This window comes from Rhea americana, unplaced genomic scaffold (assembly GCF_003343005.1).
Source record: "Rhea americana isolate MKP2758 unplaced genomic scaffold, rheAme1 scaffold_172, whole genome shotgun sequence".
Classification (NCBI taxonomy): Eukaryota; Metazoa; Chordata; class Aves; order Rheiformes; family Rheidae; genus Rhea; species Rhea americana.
In genome coordinates, this window is record NW_028185839.1 from 1832480 (window position 1) to 1855636 (window position 23157).

The following is a 23157-nucleotide window of genomic DNA, read 5'->3' on the forward strand; positions in this document are numbered from 1 at the left end:
GTGAAATGTATCAGTAATGTAGCAAGAGAACACTATTTTCAAGATCGTGGCATGTTTAAATTGAGGATTTAAAGGTATCGTGATGTATATGAACTTCTCCAAATTGCTTGCTTTCACTGTCAGTAAAATACTTACATTTTTTCCAAGAGACGTGCTGCCATGTTGCAAATACCTATTAGGTGAACAAAGTGGCTGTGGTTTACTGAAAAAAYTATATATATTTCGGAAGAATGGGCTAATTGATCTGGGCTTATTTTTCTACTTGGGTGGATGATTTTCTCAGTTCATCTTGTAAGTTWTTTAAGAGAGCAGAACTTTAAAATTGCTAATTTTCTTGAAATAGCAGTGGGTGTAAGGGGGAAAAAATGCTTACAGTTCACCACCTGGCAACATAGGCGATCCTGCCTCTTCCTTTGTAGCGTTAGCCAGCAGCTCAGTGCAGCAGCGAGACGCAGTAGCTTTTACTTTTGCACGGCTTTTTTCCTCGGGGGGTCGTTTCCACGAGAGCTCGAACTGCTGTAAAACGCCGCAGGAACCCCCAGCGTGGAAGCACTGCGCTGACGAACGGCGCCGACGCTCCGGCTCGGCGCCCGCATCCCCGTTTAACGCGGTTCTCGTATCCGCAGCGCGGGCAGGATCCCGCTGCCGCCGTCSTCCCTCGGCCCAGGAGGCGCCGAGCGTTTGGGACGCGGGCGGCGCGGGGTGGGCGGCTCCTTCCCCGTCCTCTTTGCTGAGGCCGGAGGGAGAACTGGTGCTCCCGAGGAAGGCGCGGCGAAGCGGTGCGCCGGCGTCTCTTGCCGCGGGCTCGGAGCCCGGCAGCCGAAACCCTTCAGCTCGGAGCCCACCTCGGAAATACGGGCAAGCAGCAGGATCACAGCGTTAATCTGCCCGCATCCAAAACGGGACAGAGGTAGAGAACAGAGTTTTTTCATTACTATTTTTTTTAAAACCTAATATTTAAACTAACTCAGAGGGGGAGAGCTGGGCTGCGAGTTACTGTGGAAGGTCTGCTCGGTTTGTCCTCCTCGATGGTGTCCGTGAGAAACGCGCCCCGATGTCAGGCTGGGAAGGGCCGCGTTGACGGAGAGGCGAAGGCAGGTTGGCTTTCGAGTCTCAACCGGCCGTTACCGGGGAGTGAATTTCCTACGGCCAGGTTAGGTGGGCGGTTGTATCTGCCTGCACCTCGAGGAYGTCGTTGCGTGGTTAGCGTAGGAAGGACGGACGGACATTGCGAGCCTGTCCGTGCGTCTCCTTTCCGCCTGCCCTTCCCTTCCCAAAACGGCCACCTCGCCGGCAGCACGTTTCTGCCCTCACCCCAGCCCAGGAGCCTCGGCACCGCCAGAAAGCCAAAAGAGTCTGTTTTGCTGCCGAGTTGGCTGAGCGGGGCTCCCCTCTTAAAACCGGGTAGAGTAACGGCAGTAGTAAAATGGCAGCGAAAGCAGTGAGAAAATGGCGTCATGGGTGACATGAATTTTGATGGCTTGATTTGAGGGGTTCCTCCTCCGCTTGATGGGAGGGAGAGGCGTTCTACTAGCGAGGAAGCTTTTAAATGATAGAAATCTGCATTTATTTTCTCAGTATTCCCTTTGAAAGCATGGTATCGGAGAGGCGGAAATAATAGTTTCCTTCAGCGGATGATGTGAAATTATCTTTTTTCTTCCCATCCTGTAAATAACTTTTTTTTTTTTAATCTAAGGTTGCCCTGTGGATTCAGTCCCTAAGGAATTGCTTTGTAATCCAATTTATTTCAAATAAAATTCAAAGAGCAGCTGAAGTCCTGAGTTTGGATTGCAAGTCTCCTGGTGCATTTATGGYTTTTTGTAGGGTTGCAGAAAAGCATCGTTATTTCTATTTGCATGTATGTATGTTTTTTAAATTCAGATGCTAATATGAGTGTATTTATAGCACCAGGGAGAGACCGTAGCTGCTCCCCACGGCCCTGAGCAAAGCTCCACACCACAGTCAATCTCTGCATTCAAAATTTTTGTGCAAAACAGGCGTTCGTGTGTTTGGAAACTTGAAGAAGGAGCTCGGATTCCAGACCGACAGCCGTAGCCGGCCCCAGCAGCAGCGTCGGGCTGCGCGCGGGCCCCTCGGTCCGCACGCCGCCGGGGCGCCGGCTGCGGTGCCCGGTGCCAAACCCCGGAGCTTCCCGCGGCGCCGCTGCGCTGGCTGATCTGATCGGGCGGAGATCTCTGCTCCCTCAACAACTTGCATGGCAAGCTTTGGTGGTGTTGCATTTAATTGCTACTGTAACATTTTGGTTTCTTTGCTTTTATTAAGACAAATAACATGGGTGCCAGCGGCATGAGCCAGCAGCGCGGGCTCCTTCCGGTGGCTCTTGCGTAGCGCTTCCAGCTGCTGCAGTCGGTGAGCAAGAGTCTGTCCGCCTTGTTTTTCTTGTTTAGATATTTTTCTTTTTCACTGCTTTTCTCTCCTTTTTTTCTTTTTTTTTTATTTTTTTTTTCCCTGCATGGCCTCCGAGCAGATTAAAGCAATTCACGACTTTCTCTTTTATTATTGGTGTTCAATATTTGGGGGATTTGCTTGGTGGGACTTGGTATTCTTGAGAGCAGCTCCCGGTTGCGTTGCAGGGGGGCAGAAAATGAATGACCACGTGGGGAGGGGGAGAGCATCAGCGGAAGAAGGGACTCCGTTGCTTATGCTCGGTCTGAGCATTGCGTTAACAATTGCTGCAGAAAATGGCCTGTGCACTGGAGGTCGGTAATTTTTCTTGGGAAAGAGCTCCATTCTGAGCAACTTTACTGTAAAATTCTATGTTAAAAAAAGATACGTGAACGTTTTATGCCATTAAGTGTATGCAACTCTGAAAAATTCTGGTCAAAATCATTTCTAACAAAGCATTTCCATGTGCTAAGTGCAGTCCAAATGCAGGTATCACAAAGATAAAATGAATTAGACTAATGTGGGTAACTGAAATTATTACTTGCTATTTTTCACTGTGATGAAGGTGAAAAAGACAAATAATTACTAAAATCATAATTAAATACACTCTACATTTTTATACACACATATGTGTGTGTGTGTGTATATATATATATATATATATATATAAAATAAAAAAAATTATAGTTTATAAGTAATATAGCTACCAGTGGGGTGATTGATATGTTCTGGTGTTTTTTAGAACTGAGCATCCCTCTTAAAAGCAACATACATATTCATCATTACGCTTGGGCTTATTAAATCTAGCAAATTTCTCTTAACAGATTTTGTAAAAATCTTAAAGGGGGGGGAACATTGCAGTGAATTTCCCTGTTATTTTAGAAGTCAAACCATTTGTAAGTACAATTTAAAATAACATATTGAGATGCTGTAGAGCATGAAAGCCTGAACTTGCTGAACATAATATGTTGAATTAGAAAGAACAAAAAACCAAGCAGAGAGTCGCATTTAGTGCCAGCAGTGATGATCTCTGCTTATAGCAGAGTGAGAGTTTTGTCTTGCGGCTGCTGTGTAAGTGCCTGGCACAATATACGGGCAGGAGCATTTCCTAAACGTTCCCTGCGAGATAGTTCTGCTCCCCTTACGCTTTGTGATAAATCTTGTTTATATTCACTGTATACCTTGCACCCTCCTTGATGGCTGCACGCTGCAAAGGTGCTACGGACAACTGGGGTTGGGTGTGTGGTCTGATGGTGCCGCTTGATGCTGGGGGAAGGTCTGATAGCAACTGATSGTTCAGTATTGCGCTAAGATGAGTTGCATGTGTGTGACTCACAAGACCCTTCTGCAGCTGAGAGGTGCTCAAGAAGTGTGAAGAGGCTATTCCCAGTACTGGTGGGGCCRTGAAGGACACTTCTCTAATCTCCACCAGTCCTGTCAAGGTAATGTGAACTTGTATTTCGCCCCTTGAAGACGGTATGCCTGTCCATGGAGCACATTACAGTCTTCATTTGCCAGATTCGAATGATCACAGCGAAGAGCGTGCGCCATCTGCCCTTGCTTTGGTAATAAGCTGATCTATAATTTCATGAGGAACGGTTCTTTCAGCGSTTTGAGAGCTTTTCCTGTCATGCCTAGAAGGAATAATGATATTTATCCAATACACAACAAAATCCAGTGTTCCTGGATACAGTGTGAAGATTGCTGTGAAAACTGCCCGAGTGTTACGGCTCGAACAGTCTAAAGCAGTGAAGGAGTACAGAAAGAGTGCGGGGTTTTGCATTGCTAGCACTGATCTGTGGCAGAGAGCAATTTGCTTGTAAATATTTGCCTAAGGCTTGCTGTGCCACACAGATTAAAGGCTCCATTTAAAACTGAGCGTTACATCAAGGACAGGCTGGTGGCAGGGCAGAGAGGTCCTGTCCCTACCTGACGACTTGTCTCCAGGCGAAGGTGTGCTGCTTTGCAGCTTCCACCCTGCAGACAAGGTGTCGAAGAAGCCTTGCAGGCAGTTGGCGGCTGTCCCCCGGTTTCATTTGCAAGACGCGCTGCCACCGGCCAAGACCATGCAGAGTGTTCTGCGCAAAGCTGCCAAGAAGGGAGTCGCTGGCTGTGCTCGAGCTGTAGATCTGCACGCATAGACTTTATCACTGTCGCAGGAATGAGGCCCAGGTTGCTCCTCCTCAATCACAGAAGAATACAGTGTACTGTAGCTTTGCAAAATCTGATTTTCCCAAAACAGTCAGCTGCTTTTTTATAACATTTTTTTTCCACTTGCATGATCTTTAGATTCATTGCTACAGTTGCAGAGCAGAGCTTGGGCCAGGTTATTTTCCTGACTTACTACCGTTGSGATGCTGCCTGCTTGCACGATGGGGAAGAGCTCTCCTACCATTGCAGTCAAACGAGTTGAATGTGAGCATTGACTGCAGCYGTGGAGCACAGTCACTACGCGCGGGAGACGCGGTTCGTGACCTCTCTGAAGGCAGGTAGCAGAGCAGCAAATCTCTCCTGAGTGGAGCGTTTGGCTATATTAGCGCAGTATTTTGTGTTACGGTTATGTCTGTGTATGCTACCACGTTAAACTTCAACATGGCTGCTCCTGTGAAGGTGTCTCATGCAATAACTGACTATAGCAAAGCTGCTTGGCTCCTTTTTTTTCTCCCCCCCCCCCCCCCCCAAAAAAAAAAGCCACTGACACTTTCTGTTGCTTTATGCAAAGCAGGTCTCAGAAGTTCTACAAAAAGTCTTTCAAAAGAGACTGGTGTATTACACCAATCGTGCAGAGAATACATTTAGAGAAGTCTGAGTAAAGCCAGATATTGCATGTACTACAGGAATATCCCCATCTTCAGTGAAGTATGCATTAACTGACCACACCATTTCATATGGACCCACAGGCCTGTCGGGTTTAAAGCTAGCATGTGGGTACTGCTGCTGGTCTCACCAAAGCYGAGAAGACGACTAAAAAGCAGTAACACATAGCACGTTCCCTTACTGCGACAGGGTGCTCTAAGTAGTTTTGCTGAATCCTTTTTGTTTTCAGAGGGAGAAAGCTTGGGAATGTGGGTTGTGTAGCAGAGGGTACCACCTCTGTGAGCAGGTTCACGTGTGTGTACATTTGTAGTAGGATTGTATTTAACAGCAATTTCTACTAGCGTTTTTTTTATCTTAAATCAGGTACTTATTTTGGAGCTTCTGTTTCAAGCCATTACTGAATGGTGGTTTTTTTTTTTGTTAGCCATATACTCACGATCTCTGCTGGGGGTTTTTTTGAAGGATTCACTGAATCTCGTGGAAAATCCAGCACTTGGAGATATTTTAATCAAAGAGCAATTGACTTGAAATGGCCCCAGAATGTTCATTTCATTTTCTCCCTTCTTCTCCTGCCAATGAAAAAGTAAGCAGTACTGTCAACATCCAGGGGCTCGGTACACTGTTTGGCAACGTTTGCCTTCTCTTGACAGCTTGAATACTAAGTTCAAGTATTAAAAGTATGGCYTGGCTGAGGGGAGTAATTAAGAGACTTCTATCAGCCAGGCGAGAGTTTCCTAACCTCGTTTACTGCAGTAAATGAGAGCGACTTTCAATCTCCTGTCAAAAAGAGACCGTCAGTGCAGGTATGCCCTTCCATACTGATAACGAGTTAGTTGCTGGAACACTTCCGTGCTGGAATTCAAACTGGAGCAAGGCAGGTGCCGATTTCTGTCACATCAGCCTTTGTCAGACGGTGAACACCGGAGATGAGAACTGACAGTCGAGCACGGTGAAACGGCACAGCCTCCCAGGTGTCCTTYCCCTTTCGGTCGTGGGGGCACTTAAAAACAAACAAAAAACCCCATCCTCTTAGGTAAAGTTCTTGACACCTATGGTCTTTTTGCTAAGAAAAACTCTACCTTTCTGGTGGTTTGCTCACTAGGGTGGAGAGAAGTTATCTGACCGAGCAAAATGATCATTGCACCTTACCTTCATTCTTACCCAAATCTGCTCAAGTTAATTTTCAAATTAGATTTTAAGGTAAGAAATTCTTGCAGGTGAAAATCTGAAAATGTCGTTGCCTTGTGCAGTTAGTGCTGTAGCTCCTTTTGTAGTAAACAGAGCCTGCTAATACCCTGTGAAGGCTTACCGGGTTGCCGTGTTCTCCTTGCAGCTGCAGCTTGGGGTTGCTGTGGGCTGGCCAGGAGCCGAAGTCGGTTGTCTGGAGGCTCTCTGCTCTGCCTGCCACGTTTGTAGCCTCTCTGCTCCCTTACCTGGTGAAGCTCGGTGAYAGGTAGTCATCCCTTCTGAACGCGGAAAGGGTATGAAGCCAGAGCGGAAAGCAGGAGGGAATAGACTGGAGAAAGGACTGTGGGGAGAAGGGATTCGGCCAGGGAATTAGGCTCCCTGGGTGACTGGGCCTGGCTAGGCAAGGGAGGTAGGGCTGAGCGTCACGGAAGAGGGGGACTTTGGTCTGACACTGAGCAGGGCAGAGTGGCTGGATTTCAGCAGGGAGGGAGAACGTGAGAAGATGACATCTGGCTAAAATTCGTGGGGAGAGAGAGAGATCGGAGAGAGGAACTGGAACTTGTCAGGGAAAAAAAGCTGAGGGCCAGCAGTTGTGGAAGCGAAAGTCTGACTGTCCCAGGGAAATGAGAATGGACCCTGAGGCACATCCTGGCTTCGTCAGAATCCCTCTAAGACCCGAGCACCGGGAGCCAGCAGCCAAGGGTTTCACCTCACTTCGTTGCGGTGCTCCTGTCTGTGCCGTCTGCCATGGCAAAATAGCCCTTTGTCTTCTAATGATGTCTCTGTTCTCCTTCCGCTTCTCTCTTCGGGTAGCAAATGTGAGGCAACGTGACGGTGCTCCTCGTCCGATCAGTAGCGTCTCCCCGAGAGGGTGGTTCGTGCGACGTGGGTCGCGCGCTCCCTTGGACCCGTACGCCTTGCGTGCCAGACCTCCGCGCCCTTGCTCCAGCGCGCAAGCCTCCTCGCAAAGTCAAATCCTGCCTCTGGGGTTGGGGAAGGCTTTTAGGACAGGAGCGCAACCCAGCGTGGTTGTCCACGCTGAGTGAGTATTTCAACCCACTTAAGGCTGTGATRTGGCCTGGGATTTTTTGGTGAAAATTCTCTAGTTTTAAGTGCAAATCTTCCATTCTTCTACGCTGCTTGTTTCGGAGAGCTCTGCTTTTCCTTGAAGCAGAYGGACATATGTGTGCATTTATATCCCAAGCTTGAAATCTAAATGTACAGTGACCAARAGATCGTGCACCACTAGGTGGCAATGCAACAAACCCAAGGAAAAATAGTTTTAGTAGCTGGTCATTTTTTTTAAAAAAGTGTGAAATTTTGCCTCCCAAATTTAGAATGACAACGATAGGAGCTGCTGTTTGACCAAAGCAGAAGCAGTCTTTTGAACTGAGGAGTGGGAACCGCAGCACTGAATCTCTCTCTTCTGAGATTTAATAATTAGCCTGTAATTAACTGAAGCRGCAGTTGTCATGCTGCAGTCATGATGTTTAGTGTGAGGCATAGGGCAACCTTTTTAAAATGCACCTTTTTGTCAGTGAAGCATCAGAGATATTATTTAGGTTGTGCGAGGCTTTTCATTTGCTAAAGGAATAGTCTTTGAGATTGCAAAAAAAGATAGTCATTCCCTGACTGATGTGCTGTGTAGTATAATCCCTTGAATGGACCTTGTGAACTCTCCAGGAGCTAGGGTGTTTCGTTAAGAAAGATACTTAGTTTGGATTTACTGATTTCAAGTGAAGTTCAAGCACATCTTGAATTACTCTGCTGAATACCAGAATTGCTACATACCGTGTTTTAGGCAGGTCCCCAAGCTGTCTCCACTTCCTTCTAGTCACCTTTCCCAGGGTATTACCCACAGCAAATAGCAGTGTTTCACTCAGTTTATAGCAAGGTCACTGTGTGGGTGTTTTGTGAAGTTGTTGACTTCTATCTGCCGCCATAGGGAGTTTCTCCTTGAGTAGGAGATGCCCAGGAGGCATCAGGTCAGCTCAGGGCTCGCCTAGCTCCAAGGAGAGAGGAGCCCAAGGTGAACAAGCAGGAGCAGGGTGGTGAGTCTCTGGGCTTTCTAGAGCCCAGGCTTGAGATCAGGCAGGCAGGCAGGCCACCGAGCGCACCTGCAGGCTGCGGTGACTGCCACCCTATGCTTAGTGCTTTCCATCGCGTCCAGACACATGCAGGCCTGCATCTTGGAGAAGGTGCTTTTATTGCATGGATGCAACAAACATGTAATGCTGTTCTCTGCGGCATCAAAGTCTTGCTGTCAGATGTGCGACTATCTTCTGTGCACACGTTGATGTGTGTGCTTTGAAGTCCTGTTAGAAATAGGTGTAAGTGCTCCAGATAGCTTTTCTTCAACCCAAAGTTTTGTTGCCTTCTGAAGCAAAAAACCTCCAACCATGCAGACATGGCCAGACCTTACAAAGCCGTGTTTCATCCCTGACTTTCCCATAGGGAGCCAAGGTCCATCTTGACCTTATCTTTGGGTGACTACCACAGCTCCTGCCTTTGACAGCTGCTCCAGTAGTCTGTCCCCAGACATGTGCAAGGATCTTCATTTAGCTTCCATTTTTGAGATTGCGACTGCACTTTCTCTGTGGGCATTGCCTAAAAAGAAAGTGGGACATGGCAGATAATGAAATGAAGACTAGGCTGCGTGGCAGAAGTCGCTGTGTGTAATTCTAGAGCTGTTTCTGGGGGGACCGCGTCACGTGCCAGTCTCAGGAGGATGGCAAGTCTCTCTATCTGGTGTACAGAAAGGGGTCATGTTACTATTTCCAGCTGAGGGGAGTCAGAGAATGTCCTATACCAAAATATTGCTTGTTCTACATACTCCAGAAGGAAAGGGTGCAATGCCCTCTATTTAACACGAAGATCTGGTGCTGGGTAACAGAAAGACAGAGCTCACCTTCGTGGCAGAGTTTAATGCCAGRTTTCTTCAATTCAAAGAAATTTCAATCCCTCCTCACCCCTCAGAGCTAAGTGAGTATCAGTCTATGATATCTGATGTTGCATGAAATACAACTGCATGTTGTTTTTAAGATATAGCATTAATATGCTTTCCCAAAGGTCCAAATGCTGTGATCGTGGAGCGCTCTCCTGCTCCGGATTCGGTGCTGCTCCAGAGATCTCTAGCTCTATCCAGGGGTATAAGGATCAAGACTTATGATATCAGATCTTTGGGCAGGARCCATTTATTTGAGGGAAGAAGTTAGGTGAGAAGGGTACGAAAGGCTCCTGGTTCGTGATCGGATTCAGCGGGTATTACTAGCAGAAAGGTCCGTGGTACATTGAACTGCCGTTCCAGTGGATTTGCCAACAGTCTCTTAATTTTAGAGCTATGTTTAACGAGCATACAGACTTTTACAATATTAGCACTCATCGCAGTTGATAATGCTGTAGTTCAGAGGAAAATACTTCGGAGGGAAACAAAGGCTTTTTGCTTCTCTTTTTTTTTTTGGTTTGGTATTTTGATTAATGATTAAATTGAAACCTGGGACTACAGATCAGTTTGGTGTGTTTAATTGGTAATATAACACAGTGAAAATGCCAAACAAAGCTATTCAAGTTAGCATGTTAACAAAAGCCTTGTTTGTACGCGTTGGTGCAGTTTACCCCACAGCTATTTGATTTAAATCCAAAATAGCCTGTGTGTTTGCTTGTACAGGTCACTTAAAGTAATGCTTGGGATAAGGAGTTAACAGCTCATCTGAGTCACTCTGTTCACAGACAACTGGCCTGTTTATGAGATTCAGGGATATACTAAAAAATGAAGATTTTAAATTTAATTAATTCTAATTCAGAATTTATTCTAGTTTATTCTAAATTATAATTTTAACCACTCCTGTTGTATTCAGGTAAAGAGAGGCTGTGCAGTAAACTCTTCCTGTATGCTTTCCAACTCTTCTGTTATTTTATCCTTTTTCAACTGATTTTTAAAGATTTTTTTTCATAGTTCCTAGCTGGCCTCTGAGAGCTCCACTCTTGTCTGAAGCTGCCAAGTGAAAAACCGTCTTTTTACTTAAGTCCAACAATCTTATCTTGGCTTATCGCTCTTACCGGCTTTCATCCTAACTCCCTCGAAAGGAGAGCGAGAGGAAGCAGTTGCTGGGACACAGAGATAAAAGAGAACAGAAGCAGGACATTTCACTAGGCTTTAATGCATATTAAAACAGGGGATTAATGTATTTTCATTTTCACGTTGTGCTTTATGGGCATCTTACTATACCTCTGGTGAAGTAAAGTGACCTTTAAACCTCTCAGGAGTGGACTGGGGAGAGAGCTGCCAGCACTTCTCAAACTTGGAAGAGCTGAGTAGTGTGAGTAGTACAACGTGCATCTGATGTTAGTGCAAGGCTGTTTTTTTTTTTCTTTCTTTTTTTGACTGAAGCTCTGTTTTTCCTTTTCCGCAGGGATTCTTGAAGAATGAAAAAGATAATGCGTTGCTGTCAGCCATTGAGGAGTCTAGGAAGAGGGTAAGTTGGAAACAAGCACCTGGAGGAAAAAAGGGGGAGAGGGAGAAGTACAAGAGAGAGAAAGGTCCTGAGGAAGGGTGTTATAGATCAGATGTTTAATAAACTGATGGAATTTAAAAGGACTGTATCCTTCATAGATTACAGGATAATTAGAAGTTAAGAAATACATACTCAGAGTTTGCAGACGAAATGATTTTGTCCGCTGTATTTCAGCGGCAGTATTCAGTCAGGAGGCTCATCATGTTAAATCTGAGTTTGTGCAGAGCAGCTGCTGTATGTTTGGTACAGCACACTCACTCTGACCCTGTCTGCCGGAGTGCCTTTTTTTCTAGAGATGATAATGTCAGGATACTGGGTTTATTCCCTTTCTTGCTCCGAGAAATGCCTTTTGCGATGACTTTGCATTCGGTGATGATGCTCAATGAATTGTAGCTGTCTCTTCAGGTTACAGTTGAAGTGTGTCGCTTCCTGCATATGACAATATTCAGGTCTATGCAGCAGCAGCAGTACTGCAGGATTTAACTCTTTTGTCGATAGAAGAGCCAGAAAAATCATATTGCATCTCACTGTCCAAAGCGAATCTCTTGTACAGGCAAACCAATCCTCAAAGCAGTGCAAAAGAAATTGCTACAGTAAGAACGTAAGAGGTTTCGCTTAGGGTCAGTGAAAAGGTTCGCTGAGCCCAGGCTCCTCTCCTCAGGAGGGACCAATTCCTTTAAGCCTGTAAGAAAAAAAGGCAGGTATAAAGTGARCCTTCCCTAGCTGAGCTCTTGTCTCTTCACCTTCCAGCTAGTRGTTGTTTTAAGGATTTCCTGAGCTAGAAGTTGTCGTCTGATAAGAAATTTATCTGATCCTGTTCCTGAATCTATTTATGCTTTTGGTATCTGTCGTGTTCTGGGGCAATGAGCCTCACAATTGAATTATGCAAAATGCTTCCTGTTGTTTGTCTTAAATCTGCTGCCTGGAAATGTCATTGCATGTTTCCTACTGCTTATGTTATGATTATGTTTCCCTACATGTACACTTGGGACATAATATCAGGGTTAAAACTGAGCCTGTGCTTCTTTCAAATGATAAGTAGTAGTACTTAAGCATTATTAAATTATTTTAATTATATATAATTTACTGCAATTATTGACGAATATTTAAACCCATGTTGAAATGATTAAAGTGAAGGTAAGAAGACCACCTGTATTCTATATGAAAGTGTAAAATCATTTGCTTCTTTCTTGTTTTCTTAATATAAAAAAATTTATCCCATTGCATGTATGCACCATAACTGTTTGCCAAATGTCAGCATCTCTTATCAACTCATTTATACTGGCAAATGTTTTACCCTTCAACTGAGGATATCCTTACAGTGGGCCATAATGAGATGAAAAATGTATTCAGCTGGCCGAAGCACACAGGTACGTTGCGGTGGCACATGCTGTGTGAAGGAGAGAGGAGGAGTTGGAAAAAGGGAAAAGGAGGAAAACCCAATACAGCTTATCCTAGTGGAAATAGGAGAATATTTCCTGTCCCTGTATACCTGAGGCTGTTAGTTAGCGTTGCACTAATAATGAAAGGAGCAGCTTGGAAGCGTCATTTCTAATGCTATTGCCAAAATGAGGAGTATTAAGCAAACTTATTCCCTTCCGTAAGTACTCCAGTCAGATCTGATGACCTTGTAGCGCATCAGTCATTTTAAAGGTAAAAGTATGTTTGCTCTCAGGATGTGATTATTCTGTTTACTTTCCTGACTTTGAAACTRAGAGAGACTTTGTGGTTCTTTGGCAGTGGTTGATTTTTTTTTTTTCCTTAATAATTTCATTTTTAGTTTAAGATTCTTCTGGAAGCTTCATTCCTAACCTATTTCCTATTTAAAAGAAAAACTTACTGGTAAAAACCTCAAAATAAAATATGGGAAATAAACATGCATCTCTTTCTTCAGAACATGGTAGCAGTCAAAGCTCTGGGGTCTCCAGGGAGGTTAAAACCTAGCAGCCAGTACAGAAATTCACTCAGGTTGCTGAGGCTGATCGGTGATGGCCTGGAAATTGTGCACACGCTCTTTGGTGGTCGGCGGCTACACTAAGGAAGGACGGTCGCTGGCTGAGGGGTGGGCAGAAGGCGCAGAGCTTTGTCGTCCGCATTTGCCGTCTCGGTCCCGTGACGGAGTCTCTCTGTTCAGCGTGTGCTGCTGCCTTTCGTGCTCTCTCCTGCTCCGTTGTGAAACCGGAGAACAAAAGCTGTTAGTGCCTTTAGGGCTGTATTCAGGTGTTGCGAGGCTGATGGTTCAGACCCAGACATCTCGTGCAGAAGTTGCGGCTGTAATTGCTGAGGGAAATGGAGAGCTCAGCAATGTCCCAACGGGATTCCCTGGCCGTCGCGAGGTACTGTGGATACTGGCTCTGCCTATCGATCTCCAGCCTAWTAACAGTTTCTGTGTATTGTAATACCACTGCAGAGGCAAGGATCCACTGTTTTACCAGCTAAATATGTTAGAGTTATCTTCGCTTCACTTGCACCTGCTTTTTGAATCCCCTTATACTTGAACCAGAGGCCCGTTAAAATAATACGCAGCATGTCTCACGTTGACTGAGCTAGTTAATATTTTCTATTTTATTTTTAAAACAGTCTATTCATAGCAGAGCTAGTTAGTGATTGCACATTGTATGGGATTTTCTGTATGTTCCTTAACTCCTGTTGTTCACCAACAGACCTTTGCTATGGCTGAGGAATATCACCGAGAATCAATGCTGGTTGAATGGGAACAGGTGAAACAACGAATTCTTCATACTCTGCTTGCATCAGGGGAAGATGCTCTTGATTTTACCCAGGAAAATGAGGTAACTCAAAACTCCTTCCAAACACTACGGGTAGTCAGGCACAGCATGCACACAGCTAGCATTCCAGCTCTGCTAATACCACATTTAGATTATTGTGTGGATGCAACTRTGTGAAAAGAGCAATATCAAATCTCTAGCTAATTCCAAAATGGCTGTGACTGGCAGAATGCTTTGCCTGGCAAAATTTCAAACCTTTACCCTTACCTTTCAAACCGCTGACCCTGCTTGAGCAGAGGAGTTGGACCAGATGATCACCAGAGGTCCCTTCCAACCCCAGCTATTCTGTGAAATTATTTTTATTGACTGATTGCTACAGGCAATGGAGCTCTTATTGCTGAAACWATGTATTATGCCGCATATGTGCAATTTGGAACCTTAGTCACGCTAATGCATATTAGATCAATACACCACAGGACAGATTTTGCCAGGATTTATGGCTTTTCTTAGGAGGGAGATGAAGTTTCTCAGGTTTCCTGGCAAACCTAAATGAATATTAAAGTAAGAAGTGTGTTCCTGTTACCCTGATTTCTCACAGAAAATGCCATCTCATGCACGTTGAAGTTTTGCGCTTCTAAGACCTCTAGTGTTAAGCAACTCAAGGTTAAAATAACCAGTAGTGACCAAAGACTACGAAAAAGGTATTGACTAGCAACTTGTAACGTAGCATGAGGAATGTTTAACTTAAAACAGCCTACTCTAACTGCTACTAACTACTACATTTAAAGAAACTACTACTAAAATTTAAAGAAAATGTTCCAGTTTTCTAAGTGGAATAAGGCACAGTTACCTGCAAAGTTGTGGGAACTCCACCTGTTTGAGCTAGATGCATTGGACATCATCTGGGATCCCCGGAGCACAAAGTCGTGTCACAACCCATTACACGATGTTCCAGGCAAGATCGTAACCTTGAGAAGGGAGGGAAGGAGATGGGGGAAGCATGCTGCTGCGCTTTAAGGCCAGAAAACAGACCTGGTTTTTAATACCCTTGTTATTCCCTCCTCCTCCTTTATACATATATATGTGTGTGTGTGTATATATATATATATATATATGTATATATATATATATATAGTGTGTGTATGTATGTATATACATTGGAGTGACTTACGGAGCTGCAAGCTGCATTAAAAAAAAGCCCTTGATGTTAATGGGCTATGACCTGTATAGGGATTTGGATATAATTAAAGTTGTTAATGAAATGTCCCTTTCTGATTGCTGCTCTTTTTAAATATAGGTTAATCCCAGTTAGCGCACATCTTTTTATAGAAGCTATCTTCTTCAGAAAGTATTTTACTAATACTTTACTATGACTTCTCAGCAGGCTGACCAGCTTTCCAGTATTAGAAATGCTAAATAATGCAGGGTGAATTCATTTAAATCTAAAAGCAGCTATCCCATTATCTTGGGATATGAGTCTGAAGATTTAACAGCTGTACTGATAGCTTTTAGCATCTTTGATTTGTGAGTTACTGGTTTGGGGTTTTCCTTTTGAAGTGCAGATATCAGCTGCTAGGAGAAGCGATGTAATAATCTGCTCTAAAATGGCAAAACTTCTTTTCTGATGTTGCAATATCTGATGTTGTCCAGTCCAAGGCATTTGAGATGCCAAGCATCAAATTCGTAGTGGTGGGGGGAAATCCCATCAAATAGTTTTCATAAACTAGTTTAAAGACTGGATATACACTATCACTTGGTAATAGTCCACTCTCCCTTTCAAAGCGCTCATCGTATCAGTGTGTCATTTCAAGAGCATTTAAAATCCTTGATATATTCCAGTCTTAGCTTCAAGAAGTCAAAGGTTTGAGAGGTTTGAAGTGCATCTACTGAGTTAAAAGCCTGTTATCTAACCTCCCCGCAGCAGGTTGTTCTTCTAAAGCCTTGTTCTAGTCAAATAAGTTTTTTTGTGTGTGTGTGTGACACAAACAGACACAGCTTGTAGAATATAGTAGAGGTTTAATTGATATCCTCTGGAGATGGAGAATCAGCTGAAAAGGCACAGATCCAAATGCAGCAGGGGGCTGGTCTGCCTGCGAGCCAATTCTCAAGCTTCGGGCAAGCTAATTTGGGCAGAATGAAATACCAACACATTATTCATGGAAATAAGACCAATTAATAGGCGAACCTCATGCTTCAAAGAAGCTAGCACAGGACTTGCCACTAAGATTTTCTGTTCCCCCTTGTCCACCAGCCTGGTACTTCTCCCTCAGGAAAAAAAACAGAACTAATAAAAAGATGCTTCTCGGGGAAAGGGAGGAAAGCGTGAATTTTGTCTTCAAGATAACAAACACCTTGAGCATAGGTGTTTGGTCTGTGTCTTCTTCCACTAGGTTCTGAGGTATGTCTTTTGTTCTTGCAGATTTTTCTCTCTTCTCCCCTCTCTTGCCCCAGCTTTTCCACTCCTGCTGTCGAGCAACCCGCTCCTGGAGCGACCGAGCCGCTGTTGCCCGCAGTCCTCCCCCCGCCCCCTGTATCGTACCCTCAAATCCCCTAAAACCCCAAGCGTTGCAAGATGCTTTTCCGCCCCCGCACCGCAGCAGCGGGTATTTTGATGGTGTCTCTCCAGCCCAGTCTCCCGCGTAGTTTTACACTGCATCTGCTGGCCAAGCCATTTGGAGCGCTGACAAAATGTCTGCCTAGGCTTCTGCTAAGGAATGTGCCTGCGCATATGCATATGCGGGCGATGAATAATGCATCTTTATGCGCGTGCAGTTCGATGCACGAGTGACGCTGCCTGCTCGGCTGAGTACGAATAAAGGAGGATGCCTTTGAAAAGCAGCATCGTTAGGCAAAGTGGATTTAAATATACCACTGGTTTTCAGGAGCAGATAATATTTAAAATGAATATTTCACTTCTGAAGAGTCTTTTGGAAGAGACCAAAATTCAGGGCAGGGAGAAGCAAATGTGGTTCATTAAAAAATAAATAAATAAATAAAAATAAATAAAAGAGCCATTTAAGCTGCAGCAGACTGCCTACGGAGAAGGACGTGCATGTGTGCGCGTAAACTTCTTCAGTGCTTAGTGCACTACCTGCTTTTCCTTTTCTGCTTTTGCTGCTTCAGTTGTGCTTAAGAGCATGACCTAAAACGTGATTCATCTAAGATGCACCTAGCTGCTCTTTTCCTCACATCTTTCGTAATAACCTTTCCCCTGCTTGGTAAGTGCAGACCTGCTGCTAAAGGATGTCCTCCGCCTTCCCCAGATCTCCTCCTTAACCGCAAAGGAGCTTCTTTAAAATGGGTCCCTAGGTCCGAAAGGCCTGCCGGCACAAACGGCCCTTCCTGCAGTTCCAGGTGAAGAGTGGAAACAGCCTTCCCCATGCTGACTCACTGATTTAGTTTTGCCAAATTTGTTTTTCGTTTTGCTTTTAGCTCAGCTGTGAGATGGTTCAATGAGCTTGGGTTTGTAAGCTTAATAATTCAAAAGCCAGAGTGCAAGTATGAGATGGAAAAAAATAAGAACTGAAGTTGCTCCCATGGCTCTTGAAGCAGGAAATAAAAGCATAAGAAAAGTAAGAAAAATATTTCTGGAATTTGGGTGAGGGGATTTTCTTGTTTGGTTGGTTTTTTCCTCGTCCTGAAGGACCTACGTTGGTAGTCATCATTGAAAGAATTTGCTTCTGTTCCAGATTGCTAATAAAAGTGATCCTCAAAGCATACTGGTTAGGGTGAAATTAAAACTGGAGAAGGAAGGAAGGGGGGACACCAGAACCCTAGAAGAGTTGTTTTTTAGTTTTAGGCATGTGCTTTTGGGTTCAGATCCTAATCTGTGGGTTTAACCTGTCAGTCATGCTCCGTTCTCTGCACAGAACAGCCACATGGATGTTCTTCAGCGCTGCAAAACAGCAGAAGAAAAAGGAACGAGACTCGGAAATCCAGCCCCGCTCCTTATGTTCCTGGTGTTTGGGCACTGATTGAAAAGTGACACCGAGTCGCAATGTACCCTTCTGCTCTTGCGTTAAAGATGAAACCTCATCAGTAATTAATGACACCGTCCATAATTTAGCGCTGCTTTAAATAACTCTGCAATTTATCTAGCACAGCATAGGGGAAGGCTGCAAAGTGCTATTTGTGCTGTCACGCCGGTTTCCCGGGAAACCTGCTTTAACAGCTTCTTTGTTCTTTAGAACAAAGAATTTGTCTTTTTTTTAGGTGGGTTTAAAGGAGTTTGTGTGTCAGAGGATTTGGCACTGAGAGAAAAATGCAAATAGTTTCAAATATCAGTGTCTGTTAGGATTGACTGTCAGGAATCTGTTTAGTGTAGTTTAGCTGTGAAAAGAATGGGATTTCTTGGGGGAGGGTTGTAAGATATTTTGCTTATGTTATCTAAGATCTAAACGTATCTGTCTAGTTTTATAATCAGGTTGGCATAATTTGAATTGCACTATTACCAAGAAATTAATGCAGTGAAAAACAAATTCCAGAAATTTCTTTGATAGTTTAGATTAAAAAGATGGTCCAGGTTCATCTTTGGTGCCTTCATATATTTGTATCTCATTATACCAGGAACAAACAAATCTCCTTTTTTTTTTGTCAACTGTTGTATGCTGTGCAAAAAGTGTAAATCACAAATACCACACATTTTTCATGATTTCTGAATAAATATCAGTGCCCTTATCCTTACCTTTAAAATTCTAGCTAACGCAAGCAACTTTTCCCATTGCAATCCTGTGATAGTATATGGCTTTAAATTTTAAATTGCTTTAAAATTTTTCTATTCAAAATTCCTAGACTTGGACAAATATAGCCATCGTCTTAGCAAGAACGTGTGCTCAGGGGTGCAACGGAGCCGCTACGCAATAGAAGATAAAGTAGGTTAAACTGGTATCAAATTAAAATTAAAACAGTCTCTTAGGCCTTCCCAAATGCTTCAGGGCATGGACTGACAGCAGCGTGCCTGCAAATTCAGAGGTTTGTAGCATTTTAGTTCCAAGCTGGGGGAGGGATACGGTTCGCAAAAACACGAGGTGCTCGTGAAAACCCAGGCAGCATTTCTTTCTCGTAAGAAATGAGGAGCTGTTAAAGAGCATTGCTCTCGGGAGAAAACGCATCTGTTCCTCAGTTCTTTCCCCTGAAAACCGTGCAGGGCAAGTCATTTAGGAGCGTGGGTCCTGCCGTGCTGCAGCCTGACAGATGTCATTCACAACTGAATTTTTAGGCTGATTAAACAAAAGTGTAAATAATAATTTTCCATTGCATTTGGGCTTTGCTGAGGTTTGTTGTTTGCAAAGGCAGCAAGTCGGTTGCATTTAATTGAGCTCTTCCAGGAAAGGCAGTCAGATGTCCTTAAGCAATCCTTGGAGGTGATCCCGTCTGCACGTTACCGTACTAGAACTGTGAATACGTGGCAGAAGGGAAAGTGAAGCCGTTTGACAGTATCGGTAAGATGCAGTATAATACCTAACGAGGACGTGCAGCTAGCCGTAACCTACTTCGGTGGTTAAAAAGCTTTGTTTTAATACTCTGCAAAGGTACCTGATCTTTCTCAGAGTAAGTTATTGATTGCCATTTAAGGGAATCTAGATGAACCTGGGTTATATGGTAATAAACCAAGGCCTGTTCTCAGTGTTTGCTTACAGCTACTTCCAGTACTTAGCTTATGTGCTTTGCATCCTCTCTCCTGGGGAAGTAAAATGCCAGCTTAGATATTCGTAATTACACCTAAGCTAGACACGTGAAGTGAGCTGAGCAAGGCTCGTGTGGGGAGGTGTCATCTCTTATCAGAGCAACTATGGCTGCGAGTGTCGAATGAGCTTTTGGGCTTAACGCCTGGAAGTCGAAGGCTGGTGCTTCGGTTTCAGCGTGGAAGACGTGCTTGCTTTCCTAGAAGCTTGTCTGTTCCTTCTCCCCTGTCCCAGCTCTGTCGGAGGGCTTAATAACAGATGTTATGCTTCCATACTAAGCTTGTCTTGCTTTTATCTTCAGACCATCGTGGCTGTAGCAGTACCATGGAAGCAGGCGATATTAAAGGGCTACTTACCTCAAAGGGAGATGTCTTTAAAATGATAGTACTTCTTTAAAATTTTTCAAACCCAAGACTTGTAATGCTGATGCTTAGATGAAGAATCACATTTTGAGGAGGCTGGAAAAACTGACGAGTATCGCGTACTTAGTTGGGATTGTTTTTTTCCACCGGGGTGATGGACATTCATGTTTAGCTGAAGGCATAGCTAGATGATGAAGACATTTACAAGAATGGCTTTATACAGCATAAGAAAATTATGGTAGTATTTTATTTCAATTTCTTTCAATTTTCCCCAAAGAGTACAGACTTGCCACACTATGACTCTGTGAGCTGTCCCCCGCTATACAACGAGAATGCCTCAAGCCTGGCATAGGCTCTGTGGGTGGCAAGATGATTTATTTAGTCCAGTAGATTGCTAGCTTCCTTCCTCCCCCTGCAGCAGACTGGCCAAGGGGCACTTCTGGGGAGATAGTTGAGTATTGCAGGCCCATTTTGAGCGTCTGAAACACGGCACTGGAACAAAATTAGAATGTCAGATCTTGCTAGACTGGATCCATTGAGCTGATGGTCAAGTTCTGTGTCCCTGCTGTGATGGAGGCTCAAGCCAGGTGCTTTGTAGAGAGGTACTGAACTTTATAATAGGCACCTTTCAGGAAACAAAAGCAAATTGCTATTATAAGATACTATTTAAAGCAACTGATGTCCTAAATCTAGAGAGCTGGTGGTTGGTTTTTGTGCTGAGTAGGGAGAATTTCTGTCATTTTATACATAAACTTGGGGTTGTGTTTAAGCTACATTAGTCTCCTAATAGGATATTGCAGTGAAACTGCGCATTTTACTCTGTGAAGAGTTGAAGAACTTGGTAAGCTCTGTCAAGCGTGCAGTCTTTCATTTGTACTCTGGGAAAAGAGACTGGCAAAATGCATTGCAGTAGTTTCATACCTTCTGTATAGCAAACACTCAGAAGACTAAAACTGAATATGAAGACTGAAGAGTTTGGAAAAAAAAAAGAGAGGAAAAAAATACCCAAACTCTTAATAACCATTGTGCTTCTCATTCAACAGCCTAACTATGTCGGTGAGTTGGGCCCTCCAGGTCGCAGCTCTTTGGACAACGTGGAGATGGCATATGCTCGGCAGGTGAGTGTGTTGGAAAGGAATGCAAAAGCACAGTTAATAACATTTTCTGCGGAGACAGATATATGTATAGAAAAAATATGGCAGATTAAGCACAAAAGCATCTGTCTGGGTTTAAAATGCAATTGGAAAATACAAGAAATTTCGCCTGACTTTTTTTGGAAATGTATTTATCTATCCACTGCATAATTTGTATCAAAAGGAGATTCTGAGCACTGTGTGTGATTATAGAAATCATTTGTGTTTATACAGTAAACTGAAATTCTTTTATGCTTCAAAAAAAATATTTAGAACTCTTGTCAAAGTGTAAAATTATGTAAATGGAGATTTTAAATTCCTTTCGTTCTTACAGAAAAAGATGCTGAAGTCTTAATCCTGATGTTTGTCAAACTACATGCTGTTTTAATAGGATCGCTTATGTGGAGCTATAGCACATCAGCTATGCATTAATATGTCTGGCAGCATTAGAGTGCCTCGGGGATTCTGCAGGGAAAACTGATAAATCTTTACATAATCAATTTGTTACTTTTGTTATTTGAGAAGTTCTGTTTACCAGCACTGTTGGAAGCAAAATGGAAGTTAAGGACTTGATTTTTTCAAAATGGAATATGTAAAACTACGTAGACAAAGCGCTGCCTAATTCGCACACAATTACGCTTATTGTGTGCATTGGCTCCATTTTTGCTCGGCCAGATAGCAGCTTGTACATCTGTTTTGCCACGTCTGCATTCAGTTATGGTAACCACGTGAGGAAGTGAATCACAAAATAGGGTGCGTGGTTGTGCTGATAGCGTATATTTGATTTAGTGAGTGTTATTAGTGTGTTATTCTGCTTTATCTCCACTAATATTCCTGCAGTAAGGGCCTTCCTCGCGGTGTGATTGTGCCCCGCTACCAGCATCATTCCCCAGTATTTTGTGAACCCAGAAAGCTCAACTTTTCTAGCACCGCTAGTGGCAGGGAAAGCCTCAGAGTCGCGGTTTTTCTCGGGATGTGAGCAGGTGGACTCCCATCAGATTTATGGTCTGCATGCAAACCGCTTGTGCTGTGCCTTGGGAGCGCAGCGTTCACATACCGACTTCTGCTACCAGAACAGTTCACGCAGCCGTCGTGTGCTGCTGGCAAGCCCTCAGCAAAACCTGCGGCAGCTCAGCTCTTCTTAACCCCACCCTGCCTGAGCACGGAAGATCCTGAGCTTTAAGGCCGCTATCCTGTAGGGCTCCTATGGATTTCAGTGGGTGGTTAGGACAGCTCTGAAGATCAGGCAGTCCATGCTGTTCCAGTTCATCCTCAGCTGCAAAATGCATTGTCCTAAAATAACTAATTGTTCTTTGTGCATTGCTCAGACTTTTGCAGAAGCACAGTGAAGTCCACATGATTCACTAAYGCTAGGTTCCAGCTGGGATCCTGAACTCAGCATCTCTATGTTGGTGAAGCAGTGAATGTGAGAAGGAAGGACTTGGGGTCCTCCAGCACCTCCTTTCCAGCACTGCAAATGATTATTTTTGGAGGGAGCTGGAATATGGAAGGTCTTTGAGCTGGGAATAGAATAAACAATAATAGTAGTAGTAGTAGTAAAGTTACACCAAGATTTAAAACAAAACAAAACAAACAAAAAAAAAAAAAGCTGGAGCATTCCTTTAAGAGGGAATTTTGGAGGGCCAGGTTCCCATGTTCTTTTCTCCTGGGTCAGGGTTCCCAAATACTTCTGCCACAAAACAGCAAAATTCTGTTTCACTCGCATCAGCAGGTAGGAGGCTGCCATGCAGGGGAATGTCGTTGCCATTCAGCTGTCAGGTCTCTTCTGGATCCTTTTGTTCCAGCAGTTAGGTGCAATTAGCCTAACGTGGCATTCAGTGCAGTGCTTTGCCGTGCAGACTCCCCGAGCAGCTGCATTTCTGTCCTCCTTCAGGCAGGCCTGGGGCTTTGGGGTACTGTGGACATGCAATTCATGCTGTTGTCTGCTCCTCTTTTGCATCCAGATTAGGAGCAATTAATGTGAGAGGGAAGCAGAAGGGATTTGTTGGGGATACTCTGTTCTTGAAGCCTGGTTCAGGTTTTGCTGCTGTGGCCGAGGAGGGAGAAGGGAGGAAATATACGTCGTTAAACTTGTTTACTTTTGATACGTTTCAGATTTATATTTATAATGAGAAGATAGTGAATGGACATCTGCAGCCTAACCTTGTGGACCTTTGTGCTGCTGTTGCAGAACTGGATGATAAGGTACTGCCAATAAGTTAACCTAAGGAGATGTATTTAATCTGTTTTCAGCTGTGTTTAACAGCTAACAGCTTGCTGACATTGGTGGAAAAATATTGATGTTGCCCACCCCCCACCCCCCC

General features: G+C 44.0%; 1 protein-coding gene across 3 annotated transcripts in view; it reads left to right on the forward strand.

Moving 5' to 3' along the window:
- The window catches only part of NUP93 (nucleoporin 93), an 84726-nt gene that overhangs the window by 40958 nt on the left and 20611 nt on the right, over positions 1-23157 (forward strand). For 2 of the 3 annotated variants that reach the window (XM_085301124.1, XM_085301126.1), the window contains 4 exons: positions 10824-10886; positions 13589-13717; positions 20744-20818; positions 22949-23038. In XM_085301124.1, coding sequence (XP_085157250.1) covers positions 10824-10886; positions 13589-13717; positions 20744-20818; positions 22949-23038 — 357 coding nt within the window. Of the gene's footprint in view, positions 1-10661; positions 10731-10823; positions 10887-13588; positions 13718-20743; positions 20819-22948; positions 23039-23157 lie in introns of those variants that run through there. The other variant, XM_085301125.1, reaches the window with a different exon arrangement.